This window comes from Schistocerca gregaria, chromosome 2 (assembly GCF_023897955.1).
Source record: "Schistocerca gregaria isolate iqSchGreg1 chromosome 2, iqSchGreg1.2, whole genome shotgun sequence".
NCBI lineage: Eukaryota > Metazoa > Arthropoda > Insecta > Orthoptera > Acrididae > Schistocerca > Schistocerca gregaria.
The window spans coordinates 433,057,325-433,073,198 of record NC_064921.1 but is presented as its reverse complement, the minus strand read 5'-3'; the positions used below and the strand labels follow the sequence as shown (position 1 = coordinate 433,073,198).

At 45.9% G+C, this 15,874-nt stretch overlaps 1 protein-coding gene across 1 annotated transcript in view; it reads right to left on the bottom strand.

Annotated features, from left to right (window-relative positions):
• LOC126335819 (tektin-1) overlaps positions 1-15,874 on the bottom strand; it is a 120,756-nt gene that overhangs the window by 36,911 nt on the left and 67,971 nt on the right. Inside the window, exon 5 of the mRNA XM_049999284.1 lies at positions 8,937-9,159. Within this exon, the coding sequence (XP_049855241.1) occupies positions 8,937-9,159 (223 nt within the window). The remainder of the gene's footprint in view (positions 1-8,936; positions 9,160-15,874) is intronic.

The following is a 15,874-nucleotide window of genomic DNA, read 5'->3' as shown; positions in this document are numbered from 1 at the left end:
CCAATAGATTGTGGTCAGAATCCATATCTGCCCCTGGAAATGTCTTACAATTTAAAACCTGATTCCTAAATCTCTGTCTTACCATTACATAATCTATCTGATACCTTCTAGTATCTCCAGGCTTCTTCCATGTATACAACCTTCTTTTATGATTCTTGTACCAAGTGTTAGCTATGATTAAGTTATGCTCTGTGCAGAATTCTACCAGACGGCTTCCTCTTTCATTTCTTAGCCCCAATCCATATTCACCTACTATGTTTCCTTCTCTCCCTTTTCCTACTCTTGAATTCCAGTCACCCATGACTATTAAATTTTCGTCTCCCTTCACTACCTGAATAATTTCTTTTATCTCACCATACATTTCATCAATTTCTTCATCATCTGCAGAGGTAGTTGGCATATAAGCTTGTAATACTGTAGTAGGCCTGGGCTTCGTGTCTATCTTTGCCACAATAATGCGTTCACTATGCTGTTGGTAGTAGCTTACCCGCACTCCTATTTTTTTTATTCATTATTAAACATACTCCTGCATTACCCCTATTTCATTTTGTATTTATAACCCTGTATTCACCTGACCAAAAGTCTTGTTCCTCCTGCCACCGAACTTCACTAATTCCCACTATATCTAACTTTAACCTATCCATTTCCCTTTTTAAATTTTATAACCTACCTGCCCGATTAAGGGATCTGACATTCCACGCTCCGATCCGTAGAACGCCAGTTTTCTTTCTCCTGATAACGACGTCCTCTTGAGTAGTCCCCACTCGGAGATCCGAATGGGGGACTATTTTACCTCCGGAATATTTTACCCAAGAGGACGCCATCATCATTTAACCATACAGTAAAGCTGCATGCCCTCGGGAAAAATTACGGCCGTAGTTTCCCCTTGCTTTCAGCCGTTCGCAGTACCAGCACAGCAAGGCCGTTTTGGTTAGTGTTGCAAGGCCAGATCAGTCAATCATCCAGGTTGTTGCCCCTGCAACTACTGAAAAGGCTGCTGCCCCTCTTCAGGAACCACACGTTTGTCTGGCCTCTCAACAGATACCCCTCCGTTGTGGTTGCACCTACGGTACGGCCATCTGTATCGCTGAGGCACGTAAGCCTCCCCACCAACGGCAAGGTCCATGGTTCTTGGGTGGGGGTGGGGGGGGGGGGGGTGGGGGGTGCAGCTAAGACATTATAAGTAGGATTGACAGTCTATGGAAATTCGAAGTAGGACACAGGGAGACTGAGTAATAGGAGAGCTGTAGCTGCCAGCTGCAGTGGCCACCAAGCACACACATGGCATGGTTGTTCACGCCTTCCAGGTATGCCATAAGACTGTCGATTGAAGAAAGAGCACACCCATCGCCCAGTGTAATCAGTTTTTATCATGGGTTTGTAATACCCCTAAGAAGCAGGAGAGACAATTGTTGCAACACGTCTGGATCCAATAATAATATAAATAACTTTATATAAGATACAGAACTGCTATTATACATCACATCTTCTCTCGGCTTTGGATGTAACACGCATAATGTAGTGACGACCTCTCCATGCGGCTGAATGGTGCTGCACTCAGCGCTTGGTCTTCCTGCTTCAGCTCGTTACACACACACACACACACACACACACACACACACACACACACTCACACACACATGAGACGAGTGCCCTATCAGCCGAAATGTTGGCCGTCGGTAGTCAGTCAGCCAGCTCCAGCAAAATGCAGTCACAACGTCCTGAGACATGCCAAGGCATTTTTTAAATTTTTTTCTGCAGTACGGATCGTTGTGGGGAAAGTAGCCAGACATCAGAATTCATGTTACCAAAGCGAGAACGTGCTGTTTTTGGAATTGCTTTGATATGTGCTGCTTTTTCTCGAAAAATAATCACGCACGTACAGTTTGTGGAAGGGACAGAGCTGCCACATTTTTCACGGTAATGCAGAATCCAGCTGCCAACAGCCATCAAGCACAAACATGTCATGTCCGCTCACACCTGCCATGTACACCAGAGATACAGTTTATTAAATTAGCAACGCACTCACCACCCTTTGTAGTGTCAGTCTAACACAATACTAACTTCCAAAGCCAAACTTATCACATAACGTTAATATGTGGTTTAATTGTAGCATTGAAAAATGGTGTTTTTGCTAAGCATAGTTGTAAGTGCATAACTGCTAATAATAATAATAATAATACACACAGTCTTGATTATATGGCAGCATCCAAGGTGACGAATCGAATTTCACTCCTTCTACCCTTTAATAAATGCTCCAGTAAAAAATATTTCAAATACTTCGCTTGGTGATTTCTAATTCACAGATAGGGGACCATCTATTTCAGTACCACTGTTTGATAGTTTACGTAACAATTATCAGTCTTATGAGATAGGGGACCATCTATTTCTGGATAACGATTTGATAGTTTACGTAACAGTTAACAGTCTTAATTTCCTGGAAAGTGCTGGTTTCAGTCCCACATCAATCTGTTTTGGTACTTGTATAACTGAAAGTCTCAACTATGTTATCTCGTTGCCTAGTAAGCAAAACGTAATCTATTTGCAGCATTTTTGATGACTGTGGCCTTCAATTACAGGTTGGTAAGCATGTGTGTCCAACACTTGGTGTAAGAATAATAAAAGAAGGTTGTATACGTGGAAGAGACCTGGAGACGCCAGAAGGTTTCAGATTGATTAAATAATGGGAAGACAGAGATTTAGGAACCACTTTTTAAATTGTAAGACATTTACAGGGGCAGATGTTGACTGTAAACACAATTTATTGGTTATAAACTGTAGATTAAAACTGAAGTAACTCCAAGAAGGTGGGAATTTAAGGATATAGAACCTGGATAAACTGCTAGAAGCAGAGGTTGTAGAGAGTTTCAGAGCGAGTATTAGAGAACGATTGACAAGAACAAGGGAAAGGAATACAGTAGAAGAAGAATGGGCAAATTTGAGAGATGAAAAAGTGAAGGAAGCAGAGGATAAAGAAGATAAGAAGACGAGGGCTATTAGAAATCCTTGGGTGACAAGAGATACTGAATTTAATTGATGAAAGGAGAAAATATAAAAAAGCAGTAAATGAAGCAGGCGCAAAGGAACACAAACCTCTCAAAAATGAGATCGACACCAAGTGCAAAATGGATGAGCAGGAATGGCTAGAGGACAAATGTAAGAATGTAGAAGCATATGTCACTAGGGGTAAGATAGAAGGCGCTTCAGGAAATTTAAAAGAAAGCTTTGAAGAAAAGAGAACCATCTGTATGAATATCAAGAGCTCAGATGGAAAACCAGTCCTAAAAAAAGAAGGAAAAGCAGAAAGGGGGAAGGAGTATGCAGAGGGTCTAGACAACATTCCGTTAGAACTAACTTTGGAGAGCCAGTCCTGACAAAACTCTTCCAGCTGGCGGGCAGGATGTATGACACAGGCGAAATACCCTCAGAGTTCAAGGAGAATATAATAATTTCAATTCCAAAAAAGCAGGTGCTGGTATGTGTGAAAATTTCCGAACTATCAGTTTAATAAGTCACGGCTGCAAAATACTAAGATGAATTCTTTACAGACGATGGAAAAACTGGCAGAATCCGACCTCGGGAAAGATCAGTTTGTATTTCTGAGAAATGTAGGAGCACGCGAGACAATACTGACCTTACGACTTATCTTAGAAGAAAGATTAAGGAAGGGCAAACCTACGTTTCTAGCATTTGTAGACTTAGAGAAAGCTTTTGACATTGTTGGCTGGAATACTCTCTTTCAAATTCTGAAGGTGACAGGGATAAAGTACAGGGAGCAAAAGTCTATTTACAATTTCTACAGAAGCCAGACGGCAGTTACGAGATGAGGAGCACGAAACGGAAGCAGTGGTTGAGAAGGGAGTGAGACAGCGTTGTAGCCTATCCCTGATGTTATTCAATCTGCATATTGAGCAGGCAGCAAAGGAAAGTAAACAAAAATTAAGAATAGGAATTAAAATCCAGGGAAAAGAAATAAAAACGTTGTGGTTCGCCGATGACATTATAATTCTGTCAGAGGCGGCGCAGGGCTTTGGACAGCAGCTGAAAGGAATGGACAGCGTCTTGAATGGAGGAAATAAGATGAACATAAAAAAAGCAAAACAAGGATAATTGAATGTAGTCGAATTAAACGAGGTGATACTGAGGGAATTAGATTAGGAAATGAGACACTTAAAGTAGTAGATGAGTTTTGCTATTTGCGCAGGAAAACAACTGATGATGGTCGAAGTAGAGAGGTTATAAAATGTAGACTGGCGATGCAAGGTAAGATTTTCAGGAAGTCTTTTGTAAAAGTATTTGTGTGGAGTGCAGCCATGTATGGAAGTGAAACATGAATGATAAACATTTTAGACCAGAAGAGAATAGAGGCTTTCGAAATGTGATGCTACAGACGAGTGCTGAAGATTAAATGGGTAGATCAGGTAACTAACGAGGAGGTATTGAACAGTAATGGGCAGAAGAGGAATTTGTGGTACACTTTGACTAAAACAATAGATAGATTGAAGGAAACTTGCGGAGGCATCAAGGGACACGAATTTATTATTGGAGGAAAGCGTGGAGTGAAAAATCGTAGAGGGAGACCAAGTGATGAATATATTAAGCAGATCCAGAAGTATGTAGAATGGAGTAGTTATTCGGAGATGAGGAGGGTTGCACAGGATAGAGTAGTATGGGAAGCTGCATTGAACCAGTCTTTGGACTGAAGACCGCAACAACAATATGTGTCTAACATATGTTTGTATGCGCACTGCTGTTCTATGACACTAAACGTTTATACAGGGAGGCAATTTAGCTGGATGCTTGACCTCAGGTAATTGGTTCTTCCTGTGAGTTAATCTGACATGGAGTCTTCCTCCATATACCGCCCCTGAAGACTGACCACAAAATCTGTTATCGATGGCTCATATGACTGCTGCATGCCGACTAAGAACCACAGAGAGCTTGTCAGACCTGTTAATATACATTTATTAAATAGTATTGTGAGACAACATTGTATGCGAATCCCACGTTTGGTGGGATTCAAGTGGAACCAATAAGACGCTGACAGAAGTTTGTTTTTGTACGTGCACAGCTGCTCTATATCACTAAATATCTACTTAGGAAGCAGAGTTGGGAGTAATTGTACACTGATCAGCTAGAACATAATGACTACCAATCTAATAGCCGATATGTCCACCTTCGGCACAAATATCAGCGGCCACACGCCGTGGTACGGAAGCAAAGAAGTCTTGGTAGGTTGCTGGAGGGAATTGGCACCACATCTGCACACACACGTCACCTTATTCCCGTAAATTCCCGGGAGGAGGGTGATGAACCCCGACGCTACGATCAATCACATCCCATATGTGTTTGGCTGGGTTCAGATCTGGCGAGTTGGGGACCAGTACATCAATTGGAACTCGCCACTGTGTTTCTTGAACCATCCCGTCACACGCCTGGTCTTGTGACACGGCGTATTATCTTGTTGAAAAATGCCACTGCCGTCGGGAAACATGATCGTCATGAAGGGATGTACATGGTCTGCAACCAGTGTATGGTACTCCTTGGCGGTCATGGTGCTCACATCCCATATGTGTTTGGCTGGGTTCAGATCTGGCGAGTTGGGGACCAGTACATCAATTGGAACTCGCCACTGTGTTTCTTGAACCATCCCGTCACACGCCTGGTCTTGTGACACGGCGTATTATCTTGTTGAAAAATGCCACTGCCGTCGGGAAACATGATCGTCATGAAGGGATGTACATGGTCTGCAACCAGTGTATGGTACTCCTTGGCGGTCATGGTGCTCACATCCCATATGTGTTTGGCTGGGTTCAGATCTGGCGAGTTGGGGACCAGTACATCAATTGGAACTCGCCACTGTGTTTCTTGAACCATCCCGTCACACGCCTGGTCTTGTGACACGGCGTATTATCTTGTTGAAAAATGCCACTGCCGTCGGGAAACATGATCGTCATGAAGGGATGTACATGGTCTGCAACCAGTGTATGGTACTCCTTGGCGGTCATGGTGCTCACATCCCATATGTGTTTGGCTGGGTTCAGATCTGGCGAGTTGGGGACCAGTACATCAATTGGAACTCGCCACTGTGTTTCTTGAACCATCCCGTCACACGCCTGGTCTTGTGACACGGCGTATTATCTTGTTGAAAAATGCCACTGCCGTCGGGAAACATGATCGTCATGAAGGGATGTACATGGTCTGCAACCAGTGTATGGAACTCCTTGGCGGTCATGGTGCCTTGCGTGAGCACCACTCCACCAATGGATGCCCATGTGAATGTTCCCCAGAGTGGATTTATGTCGATAGTAGGACAGTGGTGATAATGTTCTGGCTGATCGATGTCTGCCCCAAGAGTCATCAGGCGCATTTTCTCTGGTGTTTCGACAGATATTTGAAGTTCCGTTTTTGCAGTGAGTAGCTGGAGTGAGCCTAGCACTCCATCTTTCATGCAATGCCCTGTGTCGACGGAAAGTGTCAGTCTATTTCCCATTACGAGCAAAATGATTTTGAAGTGATATTTTACGTACCCTTTCGATAGAGCGTTCGCGTATTACTTTGGCACAGATTTCGCTTTTATATGTATTAGCAGGAACAATAAAACTGGAAGACTAGCCGGTACTCCAAAAGCGAATGAGCAGCACTGCTGTATGACAGTAGTGGTCAGAGCAGGCCAGGGTGGCGTATATAGTAATATGCTGATACTGATGAGAGCAAAATATAACAAGCACAAGTGCCTGAGTAGTGGGCGATCAGGTCACTGGTTCCTGGAACACTTATACAGAGAACAGCGAAAGTGGTCCACTGCCAGATGTTTAATCTGGCCAGAATCCACAGCGATCCTCCACTAGTGTATACCATAGAGATACATAGTAGAACTGTTTCTGTTCTATCTGCATTAAACTCTAACAGGGACATCGTTCTAGGAACAGGGGTTGATTGCCACTTCGTTCTGAATACGACACAGTTATTCTCAATGACTGGAAGTTAAAATCGCTAACTTCAGTCTTCTGGAGATGGCTAACTACTACTGAAAGGCATTCAAGTTTCAAACACGGTATTGGAGACTTTGTATTTATCCTATGTCTTTAGCTTTAGTTCCCATCACTTCTAACGAATTCAGTATCAGCTCGTCTTCTTTCGGTGGCGACGCTGGTACACAGAGGGTTCCCTTAAGCCACTCAAAGCTGTCTCCCTCGCTCGCGTGATAATGGTTTCTTTTATAGATGATTTGGGTGCAGTTTTCAGTGGTTCTGAGCAGTATTCTTGAGTTCCGTGTGATACTCGTGTCTGGCAACAGTCTAATGTTTGTGGCGGCAATACCTTCAACTAATTACGCCAGTATCTACTGTGGTACTGAGTGACAAACCTCGTGCCACTAGCGTCAGAGAAATTTCCTACTTGGAGGGCAGTGAATTCTGGCTTTACTTAGGACGCTCTTGTCTGGTGTTTAAGTTCACATGGTGTTCCTAGTGCTTCCTGATTTTCTTGTCAACTCCAGTTTCATGTAGCTCTTCTGACCAATAAAGCTGGGATGAGTGCTTGTAAACTGATCGAAAAATAATCTTTTGGCTCTTAACGCTCATTACAGGTATCAGACGTACACTGTTCAGACAGAACATTATGACCACAGATCTACTATCTATATAAACCCATCCAGGCGATAGCAGCGTCACCTGGTGAGGAATGACTGCTAGTCAGACACATGCACGGTGCACATAGTATCAGTGAGCGAGCTGTCTGTATTTAGAATGGGGAAGGTGCGCGACCTGTATTTGACCGAGGGCAGATTGCAATGGCCCGGAGGCTTGGCACGAGCATTTCGGAAACTACACCACTGCCGGGTGTTCGAGGACTGCTGTGGTGAGTCTCTTCAGCACAAGGTGAAACCATGCCCAAACGTCGTGGGGTTGGGCAGCCATCCCTCATGACAGATGTCAGACGTTGTACGCTGGACGTACGGGTAAAACACGACAGGCGCCGAACTGTGGCGGAACTAACATCAGACTTTAATGCTGGGCAGAGTACAAATGTGCCGTGTCTGAACACACAGTGCACCGATCACTCATAAAGATGTGCCTCCACAGCGGACGACCTGTGCATATGCCGATGTTAATACCACGAGATCACCAATTATGACTGAAATGGGCATGTGACATTTGGCAGTGGACGTTGGCGCAATGGCAGAACACTGCTTGGACTGATGGATCCCAATACCTTCTTCATCATGGCGATGGGAGGGCGCGAATTCGCCGTCTTCCACGGTAACAGCTCCTCGACACACGTACTGCGGGATGGAGACAAGCTGGGGGCGGCTCCATTATTCTCTGGGGAACATTCACGAGGGCATCCACGAATCCAATGGAGCTCTTGCAAAGCAAGGAATATCCTTCACTGGTTGCAGACCACGTACACGCCTTCAAGAAAATCATACTTCCTGATGACAGAGGCATTTTTCTAGAAGATAATGGGCCATGTGACAAGGCCAGGAGTATGATGGAGTAGTTTGAGGAACACAGTAGTTCGAGGAAGACAGTGATGTGCTCGCCCCCCAATCGGCCAGATGTGAACACATCTGTGACGTGATTGAACTTGGCGTCAGGGCTCATCGCCTCATCCCCGGAATTTATGGGAATTTGGCGACTTGCGTGTGCAGTTGTTGTGCCATCTCCCTCCAGCGACCTACCGAGGCCTCATTGCTTCCATTCGACGACACGTCATCTCTGTTATCAATGCCAAAGGTGGGCAGACGGTCATAATGTTCTGGGTGATCAGTGTATATGGATAACAGAGAGGTTATAGTAGAAGGGAAAAGAAGTAAGGGATAAGAATATTGGAGCAGAGTGGTGGCGAGAAGACTGGAGAAAATGATGGACACGCTCGTGTTGCCGGCAGACTCTCCCGGCGGCCGCACAAGACGACGCTGGCGCCGGTACCTGCAGCAGGTCGGCGTGCATGTCCCTGGCGCACTGGTCGGTGTGCGCGGCGCGCTCGGCCAGCGCGGCGTCGGCGGCGTCGGCCTGCGATCGCAGCGCGCGGCTGACGGCGGCCAGCGTCGCGTCGACGCGCCCCCGCAGCTCCTCGGAGCGGCGCACCCCGGCTGCCGCCACCGACACGTTCTCCCGCGTCATCGCCGCCCACGAAGCCTCGTCCGTCTGCCTGCCGGCAAAGGACGCACCGTCTCACTCACTCGACCGGCGCTGCACAATGCCTGGACATCTGACACCAACGAAAGTAATCTCACCGGACAAAATACTGCCGCCAGCTGTGCAGCATTCCTTGTGGAGTAGCGGTTAGAGTCGCTTGCTGTCGGCCTGAGGATCGTCAGTTTAAACACCATCACCAGAAAATATGTATTACGTAGCATTTACCATTTGTGGGAGGTCCCAGTAATTTATGTTCATAATGTTCGTATATTCTTGAACAAACACGTCCCAAAACGCTGGCTGTAAAACGGGATTTTTCTGGGGCTCGTACCTCGGGTTCTGTTAGTGATAGAAAGATAGGGTCAAGATCAAATAATGGAAAATCCAGGATGGAAAGTAACAACCCCTGTTAACTTTCCAGAATTTCTTAACTACAAACCTTGTCTCACCATCATTCCCTAAATCCCTCAACATGCAAGCTAACCTTACATCCACAGAAAGAACTGCAGTCCACCATCTAAAAACTGATCCTGACCTTATAATCCTACCAATAGACAATGGCTCCACCACTTTTGTTTTCAACCGCAAGCGTTGAGAGATTGCAGGGCACTCTCAGTTCTGATTCGGTGTAGGGAATATGATCTACGGCTATTTGACTCCATACATTGTGATGAAACGGTGGGCAGCAGTTTATGGTCTTGTTTGCGTGCTCTAGGGAAAGAAATACGGAAAGCTTTTCCTACGTTCAAAGGTTCAAAAAATGGCTTTGAGCACTATGGGACTTAACAGCTGTGGTCATCAGTCCCCTAGAACTTAGAACTAATTAAACCTAACCAACCTAAGGACAGCACATACATCCATGCCCGAGGCAGGATTCGAACCTGCGACCGTAGCAGTCGCACGGCTCCGGACTGCGCGCCTAGAACCGCGAGACCACCGCGGCCGGCTGCGTTCAAAGGAACAGGGTGCCAACTTAAAGGACTGCAGTAAAAGCACGGCGTTGGTGGCTGCGACCGAGCGCATTCTTTTCTCGAGAACGGTCGGGAGACATTTCCAGACGGCCCGTATTGGCGCCGCGCCACGGACAGGGGCAGACGTCCAGGTATACGGCCTAGCGCGGAAAAGTCGGCGACAGCGCATTGTAGGCCTTGTTAGCGAGCAAGCCTCCAAATGAAATGTGAACGTTCTGCAAATGTCCGTGGGAACGGAAAACTGGCACCCAGACGTGCAGACTCTGTTTCAAAACAAGTTTTGACAATGCAAGTTTATGGCCGTTCTTTGCTAACTTTGAAATGGACGTAACAGGGGAGATAACAAGCTGTTTATGGAGGGCTGTGCTTCCACCATGCACTGTGTTAGCAAAAGACACGGAAAACGTGTAGGAAAGAGGCCACAAAGCTGAATTTTTTTTTCCATTTTCTGCAAATTAACTTTAAGTCTCTGATTGGTCAAATCAGTTTGCAGTGCAAAGATCATTCACCAAGCTTAGAATGCCGGGCTCCAGCTGTTGATTGGCTTGTGCGAAATTGGGGTAAGTCAAAAAAGAGAAATGTGCTTTTGGAACCGAGCTGACGAGGCAACACAGAGAAAGGGAGATAGGCACTCTTGTACAAGTCTCTTGTACTGACACTTCACTATTAAAGAACTGCTGGTCTCTACCTAAAAGGTGAGACTTGTGTCTTTTGCTAGGTCGCGACTTAGAGCCTGTGCCAGTCACCTTCTAAACCGTCAGAGGTACGGCTTATATCATCACGGACACAACGAGGACGCGTGGGTGTACTTATTTGTCTTGAGTTGGCCGTCTAAACATTTGATGTATTCTGAAAGGCACAGTCGTGGCATGGAGTCAAATTGGTTTGGCAGACCAGCAAACAGGTCCAGCTGCACACTGGAATCCGTCGGGGTTTCAGAGGCTCTTAGGCAAGTACCTATGTTCTGGATTAACTACACGTGAGACCGCGTACTTACATTTTTCGGGAACGCGCGTATGATAACTGATTTATGCTGTCCATGACTTCAGTCGCCGAACGCACCAAAGTGTGCCGCCTTGACCAGTAGGATGGTAAAGTATTCGCTGCTGCAACATAGGGCTATAATATCTATTTCTTAGCACCCTGTTGTTTCGAATCATATTTTTCCTTTTTTTGTGTGGTAGAATATACATGCTTTGTGGTGGCGTAGTTTGATGCCATAACCTGGATTCACATGTAGGAAACGAGATAGAGCGAGTAGTGTTCTGGTTAATGTCGTGTGTCGATCCCCAGCAGATCACTGTCTCCACCATAGATCCTATTTTAGTAAGGCTTTTGTTAAATAAATATTTTTTGTATGATGTTTCTTTAATAATTTTGTTGTCTTGTCTTGTTTAAGATCAATAAATCGATTGTGAATTAGACTACAACTTCTCCCTGAGTTCTGATTAATAGTTCCTTCGCATTTTTATGGCAGTCTGGATAAGAAACATAAGGAGTAGCTTTTTCACTTGGTGTCCACTGCGTGGAACTTTTACTTCATTAACAATAATCGTCCTTTAGGGTTACCTGGCATAAGGACTCCGACAGCTGTCAAATAAATCCACCTACAAACCTTGTCCCAGAGACCCCATTCTAGAAATCCAGCAGGATCTCCAATCTCTCTTCAAAACCTTAGGCCCATCCCAGAACGTCTCCCAGGAGTCCATCTCTCTGCTCACCACTACCACTTACAGCACTCCTACCTTCTCTATACTTCATTAAATCCATAAACCAAACCACCCAGGATGCCCCATCATAGCCAGTTACTATTCCCCCACTGAGAGAACCTCTGCTCTCATAGACCAACACCTTCAGCCTTTCACCAAGCACCTACCCTCCTATAAAAAAAGATACAAACCATTTCCTCCATCGACTCTCCACAGTTCCTGTCTCTTTACCACCACACACACATACCATCTCCCTTTATACTAACATTCCTAATGCCCATAGCCTTACTACTATGGAACACTACCTTTCCCAAGGCCCAATAGATTCCAAACCAACAACCTCCTTCCTTGTTGCCATGACCAACTATATCCTCACCCACAATAACTTCTCCTTTGAAGGCATTACCTACAAACAAATCCAGGATACAGCTATCGCCATCGGCATGACACCATCCTTTGCCAACCTATTCATGGGTCATCTAGAGGAATACTTCCTAAACACCCAGAATCCTGGTTCCGATTCACTGATGACTATTTCTGATATGGATTGAGGGTGGGGACACCCTATCCACATTCCTCCTTCACCTGGTCCTACTCAACCCAACAATTCACCTCCTAGATGTTGATCTCCACCTCAAAGAAGGCTACATGAGTGCCTCCATCCATATAAAACCTACTAACCACCAGCAATACCTCCACTTCGACAGATGCCACCTGTTCCATACCAAGAAGTCCCTTCCATACAGCCTAGCAATTAAGGTCATCGCATCTGCAGTGACATGTGGTCCCTCTCAAGATATACTGAGGGCTTCACTGAGGCCTTCACAGACTGTAATTATCCTCTCAACCTTGCACAAACACAAATCTCCCATACCTTATCTTTTCAGTCTCCCACCATCTCCCAATGTCTCACCATCCAGCCACAGTGGGGCATTCCCCTCGTAACCCACTACCACCTAGGACTGGAGAAACTATGTGATCAAAAGTATCCGGACACCCCCAACATCATAAGTTTTTCATATTAGGTGCATTGTGCTGCCATCTACCGCCAGGTACTCCATATCAGCAACCTCAGTAGTCATTAGACATCGAGAGAGAGCAGAACAGGGTGCTCCGCAGAACTCACAGAGTTCTAACATAGTCAGGTGATTGGGTGTCACTTGTGTCATACGTCTGTATACGAGATTTCCACACTGTTTCTGATGTGATAGTGAAGTGGAAAAGTGAACAGACACATACGGCACAAAAGCGTACAGGCCAACCTAGTCAGTTGACTAACAGAGACTGCCAACAGCTGAAGAGGGTCATAATATGAAACAGGCAGACACCAAACCAGACCATCATACAGGAAGTCTAAACTGCATCAGGATCCATTGCAAGTACTATGACAGTTAGGCAGGAGGTGAGGAAACTTGAGATTCATCATTGAGTGGCTGCTCATAAGCGACATGTCACGCCAATAAATGCCAAACGACTCCCCACTTGGTGTAAGGAGCTTAAAAATTGGACAATTGAACAGTGGAAAAACGTTTTGTGGAATGACGAATCACGGTACACAACGTGGCGATCCGATGGCAGGGTGTGGGTATGGCGAATGCTCAGTGAACATCATCTACCAGCGTGTGTAGTGGCAACAGTAAAATTCGGAGGTGGTAGTGTTATGGTGTGGCCGTGTTTTTCATAGAGGGTGGCTTGCACTATTTGTTGTTTTGCGTGGTACTATCACAGCCCAGGCCTACACTGATGTTTTAAGAACCTTCTCCCTTCCCACTATTGAAGAGCAATTCGGTGACGGCAATTGCATCTTTCAACATGATTGAACACTTGTTCATAATGCACGGCCTATGACGGAGTGGTTACGCGACAATAACATCCCTGTAATGGACTAGCCTGCACAGAGTCGTGACCTGAATCCTATAAAACACCTTTGGGAAGTTTTGGAACGCCGACTTCGTGCCAGGCTTCAGCGACCGACATCGATACCTCTCCTCTGTGCAGCACTCCATGAATGATGGGCTACCATTCAAGAAACCTTTCAGCACCTAATTGAACGTATGCCTACGATAGTGGAAGCTGTCATCAAGGCTAAGGGTGGACCAACACCATACAGAATTCCAGAATTACCGATGGAGGGCGACACAAACTTGTAAGTCATTTTCAGCCTGGTGTCCAGATACTTTTGATCACATAGTGTACATTCTCCACCAGGGTTTCGACTATCTCTCATTGTGCCCTGAAATGAGAAATGTCCTGCCTGCTATCGTTCCCATCCCTCCCACAGCAGTGTTTCGCCATCGACCGAACCTACACAATATACTCGTCCATACCTACACAACCGATGTTCCCCAACCCTTAATTCATGGCTCAAAGCCCTGTAATAGACCTAGATGCAAAAACTGTCCCATACATCCTCCCACCACCAACTACTCCAGTCCAGTCACCAACATCACCCAACCCATCAAAGGCAGGGCTATCTGTGAAATGGGTCATGTGATTTACAAGCTAAGCTGTGACAACTGTGCTGCATTCAAAGTGGGCATGGCAATGAACAAGGTGTCTGTATACATGAAAAACTGTGGCCAAGAAACAAATTGACCATTCTGTTGCAGAGCACGCTGTGTAACAAAACATTCTTCATTTCAATGATTGCTTCACAGCCTGTGCCATATGGATCCTTCCCACCTACACCAGATTTTCTGAACTGCAGAGGCGGGATCTCTCCTTGCAATATATCCTACATTCCTGTAACCCTCCTGGCCTCAACCTTCATTAGTGATTGTCCTCACCCATCCAGCCCCTTCCCTGTTCTCATTCAGGCACTACACAGCCCTCTATTCCACCAATGCACCCAGTCTTCTTAGTTCTCTCCTTTTCTGCTAGCCCATCCCTCCCACGTGTCCTCTGCCCTCTATCTAACCTCCCGAATGCACCTGGCTGCCCTACCATGTCTCCACCTTGTCCTTGCGCACTCCCTAGCAGCACTTCATCATCCCCCACTCCTACCATATTATCCCTCCCCCTCGCCGCCCCTGCCTCCTCCTGTCCCCACCCAGTTGCCTCTCCCATCATGCACTGCTACTGCTGCTCGCAGTGTGAAGCCTTGTTGGAGGAAAGCTTATTCTGTGACAGTGTCTTTGTTGTGCCTATCTGCGACACAGCATTTCCACTATGTGGTGAGTAGCAACTATCCGTTTCGTAACATTATAAAGAGAGGTTCAAGTGTTTTTCGACAGCCCTTGGGCTATCGAGCGTTTGTGTACCCAACAGAAGGAACGTCTTACTGTAACTGTACTCCAGTTCAGGGTCAAAGTGCGAATATTACGCACTTCTTCCAGCTTACACAGATAATATTACATACTTTCTCTAGCTAACGGAGAAGGAGCAAATCGGATCATTCTTTTTGAATTGTATGTGGCTTATGGTGGTACCATTTAGTTCAGGCTGTTCCAAACGCCCTATGGAGGATGGATGCCTGTGGGAGCGCACGGGCTCGCCCGGCAAGCAGGCGCTAAGGGATAGCCGCAGGCAACAGTGCATTTCACCGCGCATAAGCACTGCTGCATTACGTGAATGTCGCTTAGTTAGTTCTTGTGCCTCGTAGTGGCGGCAATGAATTATAGAAGCAGCCCCTTGCAATTTTTGCCAAGCTGGGATTAACAGTTTTTGTTTTTTGAGAAAAATGGATTGACTCAGTGTCTTGTGTGCCGAAAGTTCTGAACACAACAAAGAAGTATAATATACAGCGTCACTACGCGTCTCTTCACGCGACGCAGTACGATGAGCTGGACAGTAATGCAAAAATGGTTTAAATGGCTCTGAGTACTATGGGACTTAACATCTGAGGTCATCACTCCCCTAGAACATAGAACTACTTAAACCTAACTAACCTAAGGACATCACACACATCCATGCCCGAGGCACGATTCGAACCTGCGACCGTACGGTCGCGCGGTTCCAGACTGAAGGGCCTAGAAACGCTCGGCCACACGGGCCGGCCTATTGATTTCATTTATGACATGTGTTATGCAACTACTGTAGACTGCTCACG